At 41.4% G+C, this 21520-nt stretch overlaps 1 protein-coding gene across 2 annotated transcripts in view; it reads right to left on the reverse strand.

Annotated features, from left to right (window-relative positions):
• Positions 1–21520, reverse strand: part of LOC124798109 (EH domain-binding protein 1) — a 187264-nt gene that overhangs the window by 52293 nt on the left and 113451 nt on the right. The window contains exons 12-17 of one of the 2 annotated variants that reach the window (XM_047261364.1): positions 20955–21046; positions 7130–7202; positions 5265–5363; positions 4811–4930; positions 286–391; positions 61–185 (exon numbers count right to left, since the gene is read on the reverse strand). In XM_047261364.1, coding sequence (XP_047117320.1) covers positions 61–185; positions 286–391; positions 4811–4930; positions 5265–5363; positions 7130–7202; positions 20955–21046 — 615 coding nt within the window. The remainder of the gene's footprint in view (positions 1–60; positions 186–285; positions 392–4810; positions 4931–5264; positions 5364–7129; positions 7203–20954; positions 21047–21520) is intronic. The other variant, XM_047261365.1, reaches the window with a different exon arrangement.

Below are 21520 nucleotides of genomic sequence, written 5' to 3' on the forward strand. Positions count from 1 at the left end.
AAAGAAAATGGCAAGAATGACAAACTGACAGGCTTTAGATCTACTGCCTGACTTACTTACTTTATGCTCTGGTGATTGCACTGGAGGTGAATCTTTCATTCTCTCCAAGGTCCGTGACAAAACATTATTCTGGTCATCAGACTTTTCATTCTCCCTAGAAGGACTATTGTCACTAGCACCTGTGACTGCAAAAAAGATTTAAAAAAATGCAACCTGTCAAGTTTCAGTTTTACAGTTTCACGTACATAGAGATTTATTCAAAATAGAACAAAATTTCTTTTTTACCTTTGCTGTTAAACTCATTTGGTGAAGTAGGAACAACACCCATTCTTGCTTCAGCAATAAGCTTTCGTGCTCTTTCTCGTAACTGTTGCTGCCTCTCCTCATCATCCTGTAACACCAACAAACAGTAAAATGTAACAAATTTATAAGGACTGAGTGATTTCTCAGCATTGTTTTTAACCAGATTTTTAAATTACAATGTAATGTTATCTACAAAGCATTGATTGAGAGTTGTGGTAGTCATACAAGAGTGATGTAACACACACACACACACACACACACACACACACACACACACCTGTACCTCTATATTGTGCTGGCTGCACATACAATTCTGAAACTGGAGTTTGGTTGGTTGACTAGGGTGGGGGTGCGTCTGATGGGGTGGTTAGAGGAGGAGGGGAGAAGCAGGAAGAGGGGGGGGGGGGGGAGTTTGGGACAGACAGCTAGCAGCTCAGCAGGATGCAGCAGGTGTGCAGACTAGGAATGTGGGAGGGAGGATAGCCATGAAGCACAAAGGACCAGAGACAATGAGACTCAGAGCATGATGAAGGTAATGTGGAGCAGTGTATTAGGAAGGGGTGAGAGGACAGAGGAAGGGGAGACAGTTGGGTAGAGGGTGTGGGGTCAGGGGTTAGCGGAGAATGAAGCCAGGCAGATTATGGGAGCGAAGGATATGTTGCAAGGACAACCCCCATGTAAGTAGTTCAGAAATGTTGGCACTGGAGGGAAGAACCCATATGGCACATGTTGTGAAGCAACGCTTGAACTTTAGCATGTTACGCTCAGCAGCATGTTATGTGACTGGGTGGTCAACTTCGGTCTTGGCTACAGTTTGGTGGTGGCCATTCATTCTGGCAGATGACTAGTTGGTGCTAATGTCCACATAACATGATGTGCAGTGACAACTACTATACAATATGGATGCATTCACAGGTGGCTCTGCCTCTGATGGGATATGATAAGCCTGTGACAGGACTGGTGTAGGATGTGCTGGGTGAATGAATCAGGCATGTCTTACACTTGGGTCTTCCACATTGACATGATCCATATGGCAAGGGGGTTGGGAGTGTGAGTGGCATAGGGATGCACCAGAATGGTGTGCAGTTCGGGTGGGCAATGGAATGCTACTTTGGTTGGGGTGGGAAGGATCGTAGGTAGAATGTCCATCATTTCTGGGGCATGATGATAGACTTGTGAAGAATATGGCTCAGTTGCTCCAGCAGTCTGGGCTGACGCTAGGTGATGAGGGTGGCACTTCTTTGTAGCTCATTCTTGGGGGTGGGGGAGGGGGTTAGGGGTGTGTGGAGTAATGGCATAGGAAATGGTCTGTGGTCTGCATTTGGGGGTTAGTGCCTGCCCTGAAGATGTTTGAGAGACTGTTAGCATACTGGGCGAGGGAATTCTCGTCACTACAGACATGCCATCCACAGGTGGATGAGCTGAGTAGGAGGTGTTTTTTGGTGTGGAAAATGTGACAGCTGTCAAAATGCTGGTACTGTTGGTAGTTAGTGGGTTTAATGTGGACAGGGTTGTGGATGGTGCCATCAGAGAGGTGGAGGTTAATGTCCAGGAGAGTGGCATATTATCTTGAGTATGACCAGGTGAAGCAGATGGGAGAGAAGGTGTTGAGGTTATGGAGGAGTGAGGCCAGAGTGTCTTGACCAGTGTTGTGTATGAAGAATGAGATAGTGTGTTTGGTGTTGGAAGGACTTCTGGAGAGCTAGTATTTAGCTGTGGCAAAGCCATGGGCATGAGGGCTGTTGGTGTATAGTGAGGTAGCACAAACAGTGATGAGAAGAGGTCCAGGATGTAATGGGATGGGGATAGGTGAATGAAGCAGTTATTATCTTTCAAATACAGGGAGACAACAATTTACCCACAAGCATACACTGAAGTTGCAGTCCATCTTATTTAAAAAAGTACATAAGTGAAACTGGTTTGTGTGACTGCTCGGACGGTGGCAAGCACAACTCTGAATGGAATATAACAAAAAAATATGCACCACAATGCACATGAACAGATCATACAGGAGATAAGGTAAGGGACAGATTGTGCTTCAATCCCCCCAGAAGGATGACAATGCTGGTGACGAAACAAGCTTGTGAAGACACAGACAACAGCTGAGAAGCCAAGTTAGAATTTGTTGTGGAAGTTAGGATCCATAGTTAAATTTAATCTTATGGTAAGATTATTTGTGGTAAGGATAGAAGAAACTTCTACAGTCTTCTTGAATGGACACACTATTACAGTTTTCATTTGTGGGAATCAAGATGGTGACATTAAATCTTGAACTTGTTCTTTTCTAGTTTATGTCCAATATTTCTACATCACAAAGAAAACAGAGAAACAACTTATACTGTTTGAGGGGATAGTATAAGTTAAGAAAAGAAAGATAGTGTGTTGGAGTCTATGGGGCAACTGGTAATAAAATCAGTTGAAAAGAGAAGAAACGAATGAGTGAGCAACAAAAAAATCAAAGATGACAGGGACCATGAAAACAGCTTTCAACTTAACCAAACCTCATTCACACTATCTACATAACATAGCTGTCTGGCACTGTAACAGCCAGAAGCCATCTTGCTCATACTATCTGTGATTACCTCCACTACAAAATCTATGCTACAGACCAAGTTGTTATCAGTTTTTTGAATTCAGGCAATGTGTAGTATCATTTACGTAATAAAATTAAGAACATGTTTAAGAGCAATGCATGAGAATTTTTAATTTGCTGTCCACCATCTACCTTTTTGCTTCTTCAGTGAAAATTATAAAAGGAATTATCCAGCATTATTCAGACTATTCTTGTCTTGTTATTGGACTGTTACTGATACTGATCTATGTTTCCATAGGCACATGGCCACCAAACTGTATTGTGTCTTATTTTTATTAATAATATGGTAGAGTCAATTTACATTTAAATTCAAAATTCTTACTGTGATCAACCTTGTCATTAATACATGCATTATAGTCTTTACAGATATTACAATTTCCATTGTTTGAGTGTGAATTACTGATATCATTTACCAAGCACACAGATTCTTGCATGTGTGGTTTAAAGAACATGCAGGATGTAGATCTAAGTCTGATTTAGAGAAAGTTAACAAGTTATTGGGACTTCAGTCAGTATTTATGTGGTCAATATTTTCTGCATTTAGTTACTAACATCATTACTAGAAAATATACAAAGGGTGATCAAAAATTTTCTGTGTGAAGGCCATACAGTCCAGAATCAGTATGCCAATCATGCAAAATCATAGTGAGCATTGAGGCAATCATCCCTCTGATACACCAGACTGAAGATACCTGCTGCATGAAGAAGTCCGTAACTGCCTGCTGCACATCCTCATCAGACAGGATTTTTTTGATACTTCAGGGCTTTTCTTAATGGACCGAAGGCATGATAATCGCTTGGGGACTATAAAGCAGGTGCTCAAATGTCTCAAACTCGAGTTGGCGTAACTTCTGCTTTATGATATTTGCGATATGGGGATGTGTCTTATCATGAACTTGCCACAATATTCCAACATGATGGTTTTTCAACAGACATGCCGCCTCATGCACATTCTTCATTCTCTAAAGGATGTCTAGGCAGTGTTTGCCCTTCAGCAGCCAAGTAAAGAATAACAGTACAATGGTCCTGTTTGGACTCGTCATTTGTTCATAATGTCGCCATAGATCATGTTTCCACATTTAATGTACGCATGTCAGAAAGACACAAATACTACATTAATCCCTTGCCTACACGTCATGTCAGTGTTTATATACTCACATCCAAACCATGCTACACTGCATATACACTGCAACAACTCCCGCAAATGGAAACTTTTTTATCATCCCTTACAATGTAAGTGGTAAGCGATACAAAATATCTGGTAGTACTTACATCATGTTTTATCAACAAGTACTGGTCAACATTCTCAATTAAAAAAAAAGACTAATGATAGTAAGGGAAGTTATAATATTTTACTGCAAACTATTCAGTTACATGATATCGGTTCCACCCCTTAAACACACACACACACACACACACACACACACACACACACACACACACACACACACACACCTCATCCCAGTACCATCATTTCAACAGAAAAACAGATTTTTTTTTTCCTCATAGTACGTTTGAATTTTATTCTGAAGGTTATATCTGTTTCTGTCTTTCTGAGGTAAAATATATTCAGGCTACATAGTAGCTTATGGCTGATGAATTCTTTTAATATTTCACAAAAGGTGAATGTTTCCAAAGTTGGGGCGCCACACCAAATCAGAGACAAGGACATACATTGTGAAACAGAAAATTGTGAGTTAATTATCATGACCTGCTCTGGTTTAGCTCACTTCTGTAGTAACATATGAAACTGCTTTGTATGCCATTAGCAAATATGAATAATTTTTGTATGATAATCCTGCAACAACTGTTTGCGCACATATAATGATCATTATTTTATACAACATTTTCAATATTAATACATATAAACTGAAGTTCATTTAAAAGGAAGAATGACAACCAAATTATACATACCTTGACTGGTGACTGAACTGTTAAATGGCTGTTAGTCCCACGAATTGTTACTTCTCTTCTGGCTTGTTCCAGGAGCTGACGAGCACGCTCTCTCAATTCATCATGACGTGTTAGAATTTGCTGACCAAGCATCAGTTACATTATTATTATTATTATTATTATTATTATTATCACTCATAATGGATAATTACATATTTAGTTGTGAAGAAAACTCACATGCAGTGAATGACATATTGTTCTATTTTTCAGAAAGCAAAACGTTCAACTTTATCTAGACAAATAAAACAATATCACGGTGTCTACAAATAAAACAGTATCTCACAAATACAAACAATGTTATAAGCATGGTAAGGGAAGGAAACATAACTGGATGCTATAATAAGAAAGTACACTTTTTTACTACTACAAAAATACCACACACCAGTTTAATATTCACAGCAAAGTAATTACTTACATGCCGTGTAAGTGGTTCACTATGGGCTGGTGAAGCAGGCTGGTCCTGCAAGTCTGGATTCTCTTTGTTCATCTTCGTGTCATATGATTTAACAGATTGCTGAAAACAGAAACAAAGCCCATCAATGTAGCTATCACTAAACATGTTAAGGGATTACTTACATATTTCTCACAAATGTAGATACCAATTTTCCAAACACTGCAGGTATATCCAGTTGCCAAAGAACATACAAACATACTAATTTAGTAAACACAAATGAGGAAGTCAGTGACAACTATGCTGTTACAGCTTCAACAATGACAAGGCTTCACCCTCTCTCTTCTCTCACACACATTTAAAATACAATACACTTCAGAACAGAAAGGTACTAAGTGTGCAAAGCAGGATTACCTTTCCCATTAGGGAGTGGAGCCTTCCCTCAAGGTCATACAGCCAACAATATCAAATGGTTATCTTTAACTGAATCTGTTGAAGGAATTTTCCCCCTCACCAAGTGGGGAAAATAAACAAACTTTGCAGATTATATGGGTAAATAACATCCAAAGTTCATTTCCAGAGTTTAAAAAGATGGAGTATTAATACATAAAATTTATGAATACTGAATAAAACAGTTTATAAATTGTGCCAAGAAAGATTGTGAGGAGTGGTTCAATCGCCATATCGGAAAGTTGCTACAAAAGCAATGAGAAATTCATCAGCGATTTAAATGATGTCAAAGCTGCATTCGCAAACAATAAGTGAACAAAGCCAGAAAGCCATAAGGAGGTAAATCTGAGAACCATTGAAAGTAAAATTCTATCTATCACTCAGAGATACTGAGATAAGTGGTTGTGGAACAGAAAATCAACTAAAATGACTTAACACAAGAGAAAATGTAGGTGAATCAAATGTGATTCCTACATAATCTTACATAGAATATTTATCTCTTTCTATCAGCAAATTTATCACTGGTTACAGGAGCAATTAATAGTTCAAAGTTACTAGAAAAAGGTGATAGTCAATCTCCACTTTTCAAGAAGGGTGATTGGACAAATACCCAAAACTATGGGGCATACTGAAAGCATCAATCTGTTATAGAATTACGAATCATATTTTATGTATTTGTATTATAACTAAGGGACTGAAAATCTCTTCTGAAGGATCTACATGGATTTTGTGAAGCTCAACTCATTATGTTCAACAATAAGATAAGCCCAGCATTCCTTGATTTCTGGAAGATATTTGATACAGTGGCATACGAGGCACCTAATGTACAAAATAGAAGAGTATGCAATACCAGGTCAGCTTTGTGGCTGGACCAGACAAGTCCCAACCTACAGAACTCAGCACATAATTCTTAATGAGGAGAAAGTAGCTTCAGGTGTACCCCATGGGAGAGTAATAAGATACCTGCATTACTTTAACAACTATGTTGAAACTGACAATTTCTGAAATTATTACATTAGTGGATTGATACAAGAAAGGGCACTGTAACTACTGTGAGGGTATCAAGGTCATGGTCCTAATCAGCATACTAATAACCATTGCAAATGTTATAAGTAAGAGAAATTATAAGCTGGTCATTCAGAATATCACGACACATGGTTTTTACTGTCACATCTGATAGTCTCTCTGTCTTTGTGGGATCCTCAAGTTCAAGAAAAATTATACTCAAATTCAGACATCATTTCCAACATTGCCCTCTGTATGCAAGGACTATTTACACTTCTTTTCTGCTTAATATTTCTCCCGATATTACATGTACGTTTCTTTCCATATTCTAAGTAATCCATATGAACACTGCCATCATGTGTTTCTCCTCACCAAATGAACCACAAACCTGCTTGGATATCAACTATATTGCACAGTATATAGCAAATACTTACATTGTCTTGTGACAAGCGATAGAGGGACACCGTATTTGTTGGAGATTTCTTTTCTTCGCCATCATTTTTGGGACTGAAACAAACAACCCAGGTGGGTTCCTTTAAAAACTATACTGAGGAACATCAACTACAACACATAACACAGCAATGTTGAGGTGTTCTATGTGATTTTATACTATCCCTCATACAAAGTATTTTTTTCCTTTTTTTGGTCTTTTATATATATATAATAAATATACTGTGTATATCTGAAATCCTTATATTCTTATATGTGATGTTACTTTCTAAAATTAATGTTCACCAAGTAGGTTACATGCCACTGATGCTGGAGAGCTTATTATATATTTTACTTTAAGATATTTTCAACATTTATGATACCCACAAACTATGTGCACTTGAAAATTTGAGCCTGCTAGGAATTATTTGTTGAAAGATTGATATACTTTGTTTGAAAGCCATAATTCCCCTCTTTTTGGAAAACAGTTTCTTTTTCAAAATCATAATCTTTCAGAAGTTAAACAATGGAAAATCCAGGATGGAATAATGCCAATATCATGAAATGCAATATTTTCTACTCACCATCTACACTATATGGTGAATAACAACTTTTCTTTTCATAATATTGTCATTTTTCAGAAGTTATTTTCATATGAGGTTGTCACAGTCTAGAATTTTAGAATCTATAAATCCTATTCTTTCCAAAATTCAATGTAATAGTTTTGTTGCCCTGATGTTTCTGAATACGAAAATGTATAATTTCACTAAACTAACATGTTAGTTTACAAAATATTCTAATTAGAAATTTCAAGTTTCCAGAAAATTTTTCGCGGCCTTGGATGATCAAATTGCACATTCAACATTATGCACCATCAAGCAGTACTAGCAGTTTTTGCCATTTTTAGACCATATAGTTTATAGTTAATCAGAAAACTACCTTCTCTAGCACATATATATGGGTTAATTAAACAATGGAAAATCCAGGATGGAATGTAACAATACGAGAGAAGGAAAGTTGCTACTCACCATATAGCAGAGATGCTGAGTTGCGATAGCCACAATAAAAAGATTCACACAATTAAAGCTTTCTGACATTAAGGCCTTTGTCAGCAGTAGACACACACACACACACACACACACACACACACACACACACACACACACACAGACACAGATGCGCGCGCGCGCGCGCGCGCGCACACGCACACGCACACGCACACGCACACACACCTTGCATGCACATCAGCAGTGACTCAGACTGCTGGGGTGTGTGTGTGTGTGTGTGTGTGTGTGTGTGTATACACACTGCTGACAAAGGCCTTAATGCCCGAAAGCTTTAATTGTGTGAATCTTTTTATGTGCCTATCGCAACTCAGCATTTCCGCTATATGGTGAGTAACATATATGGGTTACCTATTTTTCATGTCTTTTAGATTATTATTGAGAGTACAACTATTAGTCATTTGCATTTTTACAAAAGCTTCACTCTACATGCATCTACATATTAACAATATACACAAACTCAGTCCTGTAGAGTTATATTAGGCTAAACGGAGCTTATATATAAGGTGCTGGCCTGATGTTAAGAGCTTTGATAACAACTCAAAGCACTTATTTAGTCATCGGCAAGGGAAGAAGGAGATTTGGAAGACTACTGAGGCATTGAATAAACAGGTCAGTAACCTTAAAATCTCTGTATCTGAAGAAGGAAATTACCTATTCATACACTAAGCTCTGATCATCAGAGTACAGAGGAATACTCCTGTTATTGTGAGGGATCAACCCTCTGAGCCTAAATTTCAAACAAGTGAGGTGTTGCCTAATGGGATAATCACTGTTTCTTAATGATAATGTATAAGGATTTATGTTTTATTGCTCCAGGTGAGCATCCAGCTGTCTGCTCACTAGATGCATTCTGGAGGCCTACCTGGAACAGTCCACTTCACGAGATCATAATGGAATTTTATTGTTCTGTTAATGTTGGTGTTGTGTATTCGCCGAACTTTCAAAGTGCCGCCGCGCAGTTATGAGCGTCCTCTACATGCAGCGCTGTTTGCCAGCCATGCAGCAGCCCCGCCACCTAAGCGATCAGCCAGCCAGCGGCCGTTAGACTTGGACTCAGTGCTGATTTAACCGTTACAGTGTACACAGGTCTTACTTCGTTTACTTGATCTGTGACTTACACGTTTTGCGTCGTCTTAGAAATATATCTGTTCAACTTAACGTTATAACAATTGGCGACGAGGTAGTGAAAATTTCTTTTTCATCGTTGACCCACAGGTTTCCATGGCTACTTTAGAGCAACTACTGCAAGTTCTCACAGAACAGCAAACGCTTCTCACATCTGCGATTTGTGATTTCACCGCAGCATCAAATGCGGGGTGTGTCTCGTCATTGTCTCTACCTCCTTTTCCTCCTTACGACGAGACAGCGGAAGACTGGTCTGATTACGAAAAATGTCTTCGACAGCACTTCTTGGCATTTCATGTCGCGGACGACCAAACATGTAAGTCTCTGTTCCTTTCATGGATTTCACCTCAAATGTAACGGTTGTTGTCGCAATTGGCTCCTTTGAAGGATCCTGCGTCCTTGTCCTTTGCTGAAATGTGCTCACTTCTATCCGTATATTTTCAAAAGCATACGCACATGGTAGCCTCTCGTGTTGCCTTTTATCGCTGTCAAAAACAACCGAATCAATCCTATCACGCTTGGGCTGCTGCACTTCACGGCCTCAGTTGAAAATGTCAATTTGTTACTGACGTTCACAAAGAATCTTACACCAATTCCATGGTACGAGATGCTATTATCCGGTAAGCGCCCAACAAATAAGTTAGGCAACGTGCCCTTCAGGTGGTAAATCTGACTCTCGATGAAGTCCCATCCATCGCTCAGTCCTCTGAAATTTCTCGCACCACTGGAGCACAAACAGAGGCATGGGGTGACGTCGGGGAAGTACAACCTCTGTGCGCTGTTGACGAAGTGTGCGGCGTATCCCTGGTGGCCGACGTGGCCGCAGTACGCTCCCAAGCGCAGCCTTGGCCTATCCATAAACAAACCCCTAAGAAACTGCAGCAAAACCCATGGCAACTTCCTTCATGTCCGCGGTGTTTTACAAAACATTCGTGGGAGGATTGTCCCAAACGTTGGACTGTGTGTTACAAATGCAAAAAGAAGGGCCATGTGCCATCCGTTTGCAAATCCGACCGCATACCTGACGTCCACGTACGTGATGCTGACTCTGCTTCTGTGTTGTCTGTCAATGGTACTTCTTCCCTTTCAGGGAAGTTATTCCTCACTGTCCAAATCCTTGGTCGGGATGTTCGCATGCAGGTGGATACTGGTTCTGCTGCCACTATCATCAATTCTCAGACGTATCTTCAGTTGTGTTCTCCAGGCCTGTCACTTGTCACTAGGCAATTATGGACGTACAATAAACAGAAGATTTCTCTCTTGGGCCAATTTGATGCTGAGGTATCTTACAAATCTGTCGTTTGCACTGTTCCCATATTTGTGGTTGACCATAGTAACGTGGAGAATCTTTTTGGTTTCGATGCCTTTCGCGTTTTTGGATTCTCCATAGATGACTCTGTCAATATCGTCTCTGATGCTATTCCTTATGCTGAATTGGATTCCTTGTCGACGACATTTTCGTCCCTTTTTTCTCCTGGGTTAGGCCATGCAAACGACTTTGAAACTCATATCACGCTCAAACCCACTGCTCGGCCTAAGTTTTTTCGGGCTCGGCCCATTCCTGTTGCCCTTCGTGATCGGGTAAAACGGGAGCTGGATCGTCTCACTGCTTCAGGGGTCTTGCTTCCTGTCACTTCCAGTGAGTGGTCCTCTCCTGCCGTCGTCGTTGCTAAGCCAAATGGTGATATTCGTCTCTGTGGTGATTTCAAAGCCACTGTAAATGCTCAATGCCTCATCAACACTTACCCTATGCCCCGACCTGAAGAATTGTTCACCAAACTTGCTGGAGGCCAGTATTTTTCCAAACTTGACCTGTCAGAAGCTTATCATCAACTTCCTCTCGACGCTGCTTCAATGCAGTTCCTGGTCCTTAACATGCTTTTCGGCCTGTATCAATACCAACGATTGCCATTCGGGGTTGCCAGAGCCCCTGCTCTCTTTCAGCGATTCTTGGAACAATTATTGCTCGCTGTCCCTGGGTGTATAAATTACCAGAACAACATTGTTGTCACTGGCTCCACCACTGAAGAACATCTTCAGAATCTCCACACACTTTTTCATGTCTTACCTACTGCCGGTCTTAAGTGTAATCTTCAGAAATCAAATTTTTTCAGGCATCTATCACGTACTTGGGGTTTCAACTCTCTCGGGATGGTATTCGTCCACTTCAGCAAACTGTTGCTATGGTCGATGCCCTTCGTCGTCCTACATCTGTTAAGGAACTGCAGGCCTTCTTAGGGAAGATAGCATACGATCACAGGTTTTTACCATCTGCGGCTTCGGTGGCTCAGCCGTTGCATCGCCTGTTGCATAAAAACGTGCCCTTTCACTGGTCCGCGTCATGCAATGCGGCTTTCCAGAAATTGAAGACTATGCTGAAACAGGCCCCGTGTCTGGCTACTTATCGACCTGGCCAACATCTTGTTCTTGCCACGGACGCCTCTCAGTACAGGGTTGGTGCAGACCTTGCGCACTGTTTTTCTGACGGTTCTGAACAACCCATTGCTTATGCCTCCAAAACACTCACGGATGCCCAACGAAAATATTCTAAAATTGGAAAGGAAGCTTTAGCCATTATTTATACTCTTCATAAGTTTGGGGTTTTTCTCTATGGATCCAAATTTCATCTTGTTATGGACCACAAACCACTTGTTTCCTTGTTTCATCCATCAATGTCGCTTCCTGACAAGGCTGGACACTGCCTCCAGCATTGGGCTCTTTACTTGTCTCGTTTCAATTATGAGATTCATTTCCGGCCGACGGCTCAACGTGCGAATGCTGATGCACTGTCTTGCCTTCCCGTGAGTTCTGATCTGGCATTCGATAGGGACGAACTTTTGTGTTTCCACCTGGATGTTGCTGAGCAGCGGGTTGTGGATGGGTTCCCCATCACCGGGGACCGGCTGACGGCTGCTACAGGTTCTGACCCTACCCTGTCCCGGGTTTTATGCTGTATTCAGAAGGGTTGGCCAGATCGTCCATCCGCTAAGACTTCTGATCCGTTGTGGAACTACTACGCTTTGCATTACCGCCTCATGGCTAGGGATGGTTTTATCCTCCTTTCCACTGACAATGCTTCGGCGCATGTTGTGGTACCTGCTTCTTTGCGTGCTTTGGTCTTGCGCCTCCTTCACTAAGGGCACTGGGGTGTCTCTCTCACAAAATCTCTGGCTCGCCGTCATGTGTACTGGCCCAGCATCGACTCTGAAATCGCACACAAGGTCGCTGCCTGCGGCCCTTGTGCATCACAGGCTGCCACCCCGAAGTCATCTTTGTCACCATGGCCTTTGCCTGAGAACCCCTGGGAGAGTATTCATGCTGACTTCGTGGGACCTTTTTTAGGTACTTATTGGCTTCTCGTTATTGAAGCCTATTCTAACTTTCCTTTCATTGTCCACTGCACGCCGCCTACCACCGCAGCAATCACCAATGCTCTAGCTCGCACTTTCTCCTTGAAAGGCCTTCCCTCTACTCTTGTTACTGATAATGGTCCGCAATTTGCCTCTTCCGATTTTGCAGCTTTTTGTGCCCGTCACGGCATCATGCATGTCACGGCCCCTCCATTCCATCCACAGTCAAACGGTGAGGCTGAACGACTGGTCCGCACAAATTTAGGCTCAGATGAGGAAACTCCTGACTTCTTCTGCTGCTGATGATGCGCTTCTCCAATTTCTGGCTTCTTACCGTTTCACCCCCATGGGCGACCACAGCCCGGCTGAGCTCTTACATGGCCGACAGCCCTGCACGCTACTTCATCATCTGCAGCCTCCCACCTCACGGCCGCGGGTGCCTTCACTTGGCCGGTTCACCGCCGACGACCTCGTCTGGGTACAGGGATATGGCAGGTGGCCAAAATGGAGTCCTGGCCACATCTTACGACACCGTGGCTGACGCCTGTATGAAATCCAGACGGACACGGGTGTTGCAGTGAGTCATTCGGACCAGCTTCGGCCTCGAGTGCTGGCAACGCCTGTTCCAAATGACGCTACACCACCTTCGGCTCCACCTGACGCTCGGGATTTTTGAATCTCTCATTACTCACAACGCAATCCTCTCACCATCATCTCGGTGCCATCACAAGAGCTGACGCCACCAGGACACGTGCCCATGCAGGAACCAGAGGACCATCATCTGTTGGAGCAACTCTACTCGCCTCCTTCTCCTATGGATGCCGACACATCACCCATGCCTCCTGTTATAACAACCGGACTTGCCGCAACGGGCAAATTGGGGCAAGGGGCCCCAGCAGATTCGACCCCCATGTCTCCTGTCATCTCGACCCATTATCATCGGGGACACTTCCGTCCATATGGGAAGCCTCCTCCTCGAGACTTTATGGCCAGTCAAACAACACCTATGGACGTTAGCAATCTACAGGCCACCTCCATCGAGACAAGTGCAAAAAATTCAAAGGGGGGAAAAGTGATGTGACTCGCCGATCTTTCAAAGTGCTGCCGCGCAGTTACGCGTGTCCTCTACATGCGGCACTGTCTGCCAGTCATACAGCAGCCGCGCCACCTAAGCGACCAGCCAGCCAGCGGCCACTAGACTTGGACTCAGTGCTGATTTGACCATTACAGTGTACACACGTCTTACTTTGTTTACTTGATCTGTGACTTACATGTTTCGCGTAGTCTTAGAAATATATTTGTTCAACTTGACATTATAACAGTTTGATATTACATTATAGAACCAAATTGGTTTTGTATGTAACTAAAAAAGAAAGACACTATTGATTATAGTCTCACCTTATAACACAGTAATCTATATTAGATTCATGATAAATATATATAGCCTACTCTCAACTGATGTATAGTTTTGTAGACTCGAGCTTAGCAATATTTATGAAAACATGCAACAACAAACTTCTTACATAAAGTTTATGATGGAAAGGTACATGTAAATGTTTTAATAAAATGTGAATGCACAAACTGCATAGATGTAATGACTAATTAATTAGAAATTAACTTATGAGCTAACAAAGTAAAAATATTGCATATCATAAATTGATATGAAGGAAGACGACAAGAATTTTAATTCTAGTTGGATTGGAGCATCACACTTGCCGTGCTGGTCAAAGGAGATGGAATGAAGGGATTGGGTAATGAACTTAATGGTTGAATGGACAATTTGGAAATTAAAATTAACAACAAAATTACAGAAACCACACATATAAGAGAATGATGGTATAACAGTGAAGAAATAGTAGCCAATGATTATGGAGAGTGTATTTTCGGTATAGATGAACATGAAACTGGTGTAGTGTATTTAATAATCAGGTCACTGGGATGTTACCTACGGAAAATATTGTGCAGTGTAAAACCCATACATGTTCTAAAAGTAGTGTGTGTGTGTGTGTGTGTGTGTGTGTGTGTGTGTGTGTGTGTTCTTTCTGCACATCTCTCCTAAACCTTTGGACCAATGTTAACCAAACTTGGTACATATATTCCTTACCGTCAGACAACAATCACTGTGGGGGTAACAACCGTCTACTTTTTACAGTCCAGAACATAGACGTCACAAACAATGTGAAGCAGGAAAACTGCTGCATCATGCATTACTTTTATATCCACATATGGCACTGGATGTATCTACAAAATTATATCAATGTGTGAAATACAGATCAGGAGATATGACGCCATAAACACTGAGATGCAGGAAAAAATGCTGTGTCATGTATGAAATTTTAAGACTTTTTTCTTTATTACTAGGACACTCCTACAGTGGAGTCAACTTACGGAAATGCTTGACACCTGGTAGCACTTTTGGCAGCTTTCGACTATGAAGTGCATGGCTATAGGCCTAAACAAAAGCCATCTACAGAGCTATGAAGATGCATTGAACATAGACACATTTACAAAATCACATTGTAGACATGTGAAGCAGCTGCACCCAGTATACAGACCATCTCACACGGAGTCTCCTGTAGGAGTCCACACAAGGTTTCGGTTTTACAAGGGTGGTTTGAAAAGCTCTCGGAATGGAATAGAAAAAAAATACTTGCATCACTGAAACTTTTTTTTTTTAAATTTTCCAATGTAGTCTCCTTGTAGATTAATGTGCTTGGTCCAACGATGTTCCAGTGCCTTGATCCAATCTCGAAAATTAGTTTCCTCCAGGCCTGAAAAATATTAGTCAACTCTGGCAATCAATTCTTCATTTGAAGTGAATCTTCATACACCAAGAAAAATTTTCAGTTTTGGGAAGAGATGGAAGTCCGACAGAGCCATATCAGGTGAATAAGGTGGGTGTGGCAACAATTCATACCTTAGCTTGTGTAATTTTGTCATAGTGACAGCACGTGTGTGCAGGCACGCATCAAGAGTTGCGGCACCCATCTTCCAGATAATTTTTTCATTTCTAATTCTTCAGTTAAAATGTGATATACCCTTTCAGATGATGTCTGGCAAGCATGAGCAATTTCATGCACTTTCAATCGGTGATCCTCCATGACCATTTTGAGCACTTTTGCGATGATTTCTGGAGTAGGCACACATTTTGGCCGACCACTGTGCAGATCATCATCTAAACTCTCCTGACCAAATTTAAATTCATTTGTCCACTTGGCCACAGTTGAATATGAAGGAGCAGAGTCCCTCAGTGTATTCTGGAAATTGGGATGAATGTCCTTTGCTTTCATACCTTTCTTTACGAAGTACTTAATCACTGCTTGAATCTCGATTTTCCCACCTTTGCAAATCACTACGCGGGAACATCAACAGAGCCACCACAGCTCTCCTCCAAGAGCACTGACATGGCAAGTGTTTACAGGCAACAATCAAATGAATATCACGTGAACAACTCATTGCACTAGCACTGACCTCTCATGGTGATTCTGAGAACTTTTCAAACCACCCTCGTAATATAAAATTGGCAAATTGAATACCTGAGAAATGCCAAGTTTCGTCAGCTAGCAGAATACATAAGGAACAAAGAAACACGGTATACAGCAAATTCACCAACTGCATTACCAGGTCATAAAATGCAGGTTTTGATAACCGAGATTTGCATCCTTGGTGATTTTTGTGATAAGGGTCCTGTTATACAGCATATTTCTGTGCTTAATGTCTCATCTTCATAAGGTGGAGACATCATCAGACTATGAAAGCTATATCACAATCCAGTCATTGTAGGGATATGTATAAACAGTTCAGCTTGTTTAGCTTGTTTGATTCTGAAATTACTATCTGAGTCTTCACAGGCTCTGATGATGTCTAGATCATTATGAGATGAAATGTTAGGCACAGAGGCATGCACTAGGCCATGGCCTAAAATTTCTGAAGGATGGTATGCATGAGATGTGCTTGCTCGTGTGAATGTGTGTGCGTTTTGTTCGCTGAAGAAGGCTTTGGCTGAAAGCTAAAATGCATAACAGTCTTCTGGTTGTGGCTGTCTGCAACTCAATGGGTCATCTTTACAGTGGGTAGCAATCTATCCTTTCTCTGATATTGTTGATATTGTTGATATTCCAACCTGACTTTCTGTTGCACTTTTTAGGTAGTGAAGCAAGAATAGTGCCTGAAGATACCTGTGTATTAAAAAACCATGATCATATTTTTAAAAACATAGTGAAACTAATTAGTACCGTTGAAGTGGAAGGCTATGAATACGACAACACACTACACAAGAAACTAAATTGTGAACTGAGAAATACTGTCAGATAAAATGTCAATGCTGCAGTTTAGGCATAGGAGCAAATCAATAGTAATTTATCGTAGTGGTACTGTTGTTAAGCATTGTTACAAAATGCAGCAAAGAATAGTCAAAAGAGAAATAACTATTCTCATAACAATAAATAATACTCAGTGGATCATAAGTCTGCTAATTCTGACAGAACAAGTTCCAGACATCATAGCCATGGCAATTATTATGGAAATACTAAAAGGTACACAATCTATGGTTAAATTCATGGGAGAAATTTTTGAACACTTTGAAAATCCTATCTGCTGACAAAGGCTCCACCACTATTTTCTGAACTGCAAGGATTACCTAGCAGAGGAACTTCACCAACTGTCAAATTCATTCACCTAGAAATCCTGCTACAGTGACCCAATTCCAGAAATCCAGCGGCATCTCCAGTCTCCCCTCACATCCTTAGCCTCATCCCAGAACCTCTCCTGCAAGTCTATCTCTCTTGTCAGGCCTACCACTCCTCGCCCTCTTACCTTCTACATGCTTCCTGAAGTCCATAAACTCAACTACTCAGGATGGCCCATTGTGGCTGGTTACTGTGCCTCCACTGGGAGAATCTCTGCTCTCACAGGCCAACAACTTCAACTGATTACCTGCAACTTACTCTCCTATACAAAAAACACCAATCATTTCTACTCCTTTACCACTGATACCAGATCCCTGTATACTAATACCCAGATGCCCCTAGTATCACTGCTATTGAACACTAGCCTTTTCGAACGCCTGACTGACTCCAAACATACTACATCCTTCCTGGTCACCAAGACCAGTTATACTCTTACCCATACTTACTTCAGTGCAAAGGCATCACCTACAAACAAATGCGTGATATAGCGATGGACACCCGTATGGCACCATTCTACACCAACCTATTCATGGGTCATCTAGAAGAATCCCTGCTAACCACCCCGAATCCCAAACCCCTTACCTGGTTCAGAATCATTGATGTCATCTTCGTGATTTGAATCAAGGGTGAAGACACCCTATCCACATTCCTCCAGAGCATCAACACCTCCCCCTTTCACTTCACCTGGTCCTCCTCAACTCAACAGCAATCTTCCTTGATGTTTACTTCCAACTACAAAGACGGCCACATCAATAGCTCCATCCATATCAAACCCACAAACTCCACTCTGACACTGCCACCACTTCCACTCCAAGAAATCCCTTCCACATAGCCTAGCCACCCATGGCCACCACACCTGTAGTGATGAGCAGTTCCCATCCAGATACACTAAGGGTCTCATTCTGGCCTTCACAGACCAAAATTATCCTCCAAACCTCGTACAGAAAAAAATTTCCCATGACTTATCTTTCATATCACCCACCCCCTCCCAGAGGCCCACTGTCCAGTGACAAAGGAGCACTCCCCTTGTGACTCATACCACCTGTATCACCCATGACTGGAACAACTGAATAACATTCTCCATCAAGGTTTCAATTACCTCATCATGCCTTTAAATAAGGAACATCGCTGCCCTACACAATGTTCTCCATTTCAATGACTGCTTCACTGCCTGGTGCCATTTGCATCATTCCTAGCAACATAATTTTTTTCTGAATTGTGCAGGTGTGAACTCTCCCTGCAGTATATATCCCATATTCCTGTAACCCCCCCCGGCCTCAACCTTCATTAACACTGTCCTTCAACCATCTGTCCCCTTCCCTGCTCCTCCAACTCCTCTCTCCCCCCCCCCCCCCCCCCCCTCCACACACACACACACACCAGTCTTATCTCTCAACTTCACCTAGCTGCCCTATCTTGCCCCACCATGTTCCTATACACTCCCACAAGCACCACTTTACTGTAGATGGTCTTTCAGCTCAAGTGTTTAGTGGTCTTCTTCTTGTACCTGTCTGCACTTGACATTTCCACTATGTGGTTAGTGTCAATCTATTCTTTCCATAATATTGTCATTATTCCATCCTGTTTTTTTTCCACTGTTTAGTTGCAAAATTCATGCCCCAAAATGGAAATAGCCTTAATACTTACAAAAGATTTCAATAGCATAAAATTCATCTCAAAATATGCAAAACTGAGATACTACAACACTGTTATCAAACCAGAATATCTTTAGGTGACTGAAATACTAATTTTAACCAGAAACAGAGGAATTAAAAAATCCAAAACAACACAGAGAAAAATGACTGACTAAAAATATTTTAAGTTAAAATTATACTAACAAGAGAACCTCCCCATCGCACCCCCTTCAGATTTAGTTATAAGTTGGCACAGTGGATAGGCCTTGAAAAACTGAACACAGATCAATCAAGAAAACAGGAAGAAGTTTTGTGGAACTGCGAAAAAATAAGCAAAATATACTAACTCAGTAGTCCATGCGCAAGATAGGCAACATCAAGGCTGATGTGAGCTCAGGAGTGCCGTGGTCCCGTGGTTAGCGTGAGTGGTGCGGAACGAGAGGTCCTTGGTTCAAGTCTTCCCTCCAGTGAAAAGTTTAATTTTTTATTTTCAGTTTATGTGTCAAACTCTTATGTTTTCATCACTATTTTGGGAGTGATTATCACATCCACAAGAAAACCGAAATCGGGTAAGGTAGAAGAATCTTTTTACCCATTCGCCAAGTGTACAAGTTAAGTGGGTCGACAACATATTCCTATCATGTGACGCACATTCCGTCACCAGTGTCGTATAGAATGTATCAGACGCGTTTTCCTGTGGAGGAATCGGTTGACCTATGACCTTGTGATCAAATGTTTTCAGCTCCCATTAGAGAGGCACGTCCTTTCGTCTACTAATCGCACGGTTTACCGGTGCGCTCGCAAAACACAGACACTAAACTTATTACAGTGTACAGAGGCGTCAATGAACGAACGGACAGATCATAACTTTGCGAAAATAAAGAAATTAAACTTTTCACCGGAGGGAAGACTTGAACCAAGGACCTCTCGCTCCGCAGTTGCTCACACAAACCACAGGACCACGGCGCTCCTTAGCTCACGTTAGACTTTATGTTGCCTATCTTACACATGGACTACTCAGTTTGTATATTTTGCTTATTTTTTCATAGTTCCACACAACTTCTTCCTGTTTTCTCGATTGATCTGTGTTCAGTTTTTCAAGGCCTATCCAGTGTGCCAACTTACATCTAAATCTGAGGGGGGTGCGATGGGGAGGTTCCCTTGTAAGAAAGAACATACAAGATTTACAGCAAATAACAGAACTGAAAAGTATACAAACATTTATTTGTATATATAGAAAAAAAAACCAGGCTAAAATTTTATGGTACATTAAAAGAATGGAACTAACCATTTGAACTATACACATTGTTAAACACAACTACACAAAATGACACAAACATTTTTGGGCAGAAAATTCATGACTGGATAGTTGCCCCGGTAGAAAAACTCCAGGGGACTGGAGCATCTTGGTCCAACAAATAGAAAAGAACCCACTCTGAGGAAATGAAAGTAATTGGGGGGTGGGGGGGGGGGGGGCAGAAGAACCAAAATTCTGAAAATACCCTTTGTTGTGCATTATAATAATAATGTGCATAATAACAATAACAATAAACACTTGTTCATTCTTATTCTCCCATAATGTAATCCACTGATATTGTAATGAGGGATACGAGGCAGGTATGGGGAATCTGTGTGCTGTGTGTCTATTTTGTATATGTATGAAACAAAAGAAAGAAAGTATGTAAGAGAGAGAGAGAGAGAGAGAGAGAGAGAGAGAGAGAGTGTGTGAGTGTGTGTGTGTGTGTGTGTGTGTGTGTGTGTGTGTGTGGTGGGGGTTTGAGCAATATTTATTTTCGTCAATCCTATGACAGTTTGTCAGTCTTTGCATTATGAACATTTGGATATTTATCCAAAATTAATGTAATTCATTACCATGGGCACTAATTCACAATTTTGTATTTTACACTCTTCTGTGAAGGGTCAAGATAGTAAGTTAGTAATAGTTTACTTTAGAGCATAACATCACCTCTCATCTTCTTCATCTGATGCAAACGGATCAGTCAGTTGACGCCTTGTCATAAGTACTGGACGCTGAGTATTTGCTACTGGAGATTTACTCTGTAAACATACAATGATCGAAAAGAGATATAGAACAGCTACAATTATTTTAACTCGTGAACAATGCAAGTCTATACAACTGAAACAGGAACTAAGGCTCCTAGTAATGTTATACAAAGTATTTGCTAATTTCTGTTATATAAGGAGCGATCAAAAACTTTCTGTTCACAGTCCTTACAGTCCAGACTCAGTATGCCAATCAGAGGCAAAATTACTGAGAGCATTAGGGCAATCACCCTGCTGATGCACCACGTTGAAGATACACAGTCAGTGAAACTTCGTGTCCTGCTGCATGAAGACGTCTGCAACTGCCTGTTGCACATCCTAGCCTACAGAAATCATAGACCCTTCAAGGCCCTTTTTAAGGAACCGAAGATGTGGTTATTGCACAAGGAGAGATCAGGACTATAGGGTGGGTGCTCAAGCATCTCCCTCTGGAGTTGGCATAACTTCAGCAATAAGAGAACAATGTGT

This window comes from Schistocerca piceifrons, chromosome 5 (genome assembly GCF_021461385.2).
Source record: "Schistocerca piceifrons isolate TAMUIC-IGC-003096 chromosome 5, iqSchPice1.1, whole genome shotgun sequence".
NCBI classification, from domain to species: domain Eukaryota; kingdom Metazoa; phylum Arthropoda; class Insecta; order Orthoptera; family Acrididae; genus Schistocerca; species Schistocerca piceifrons.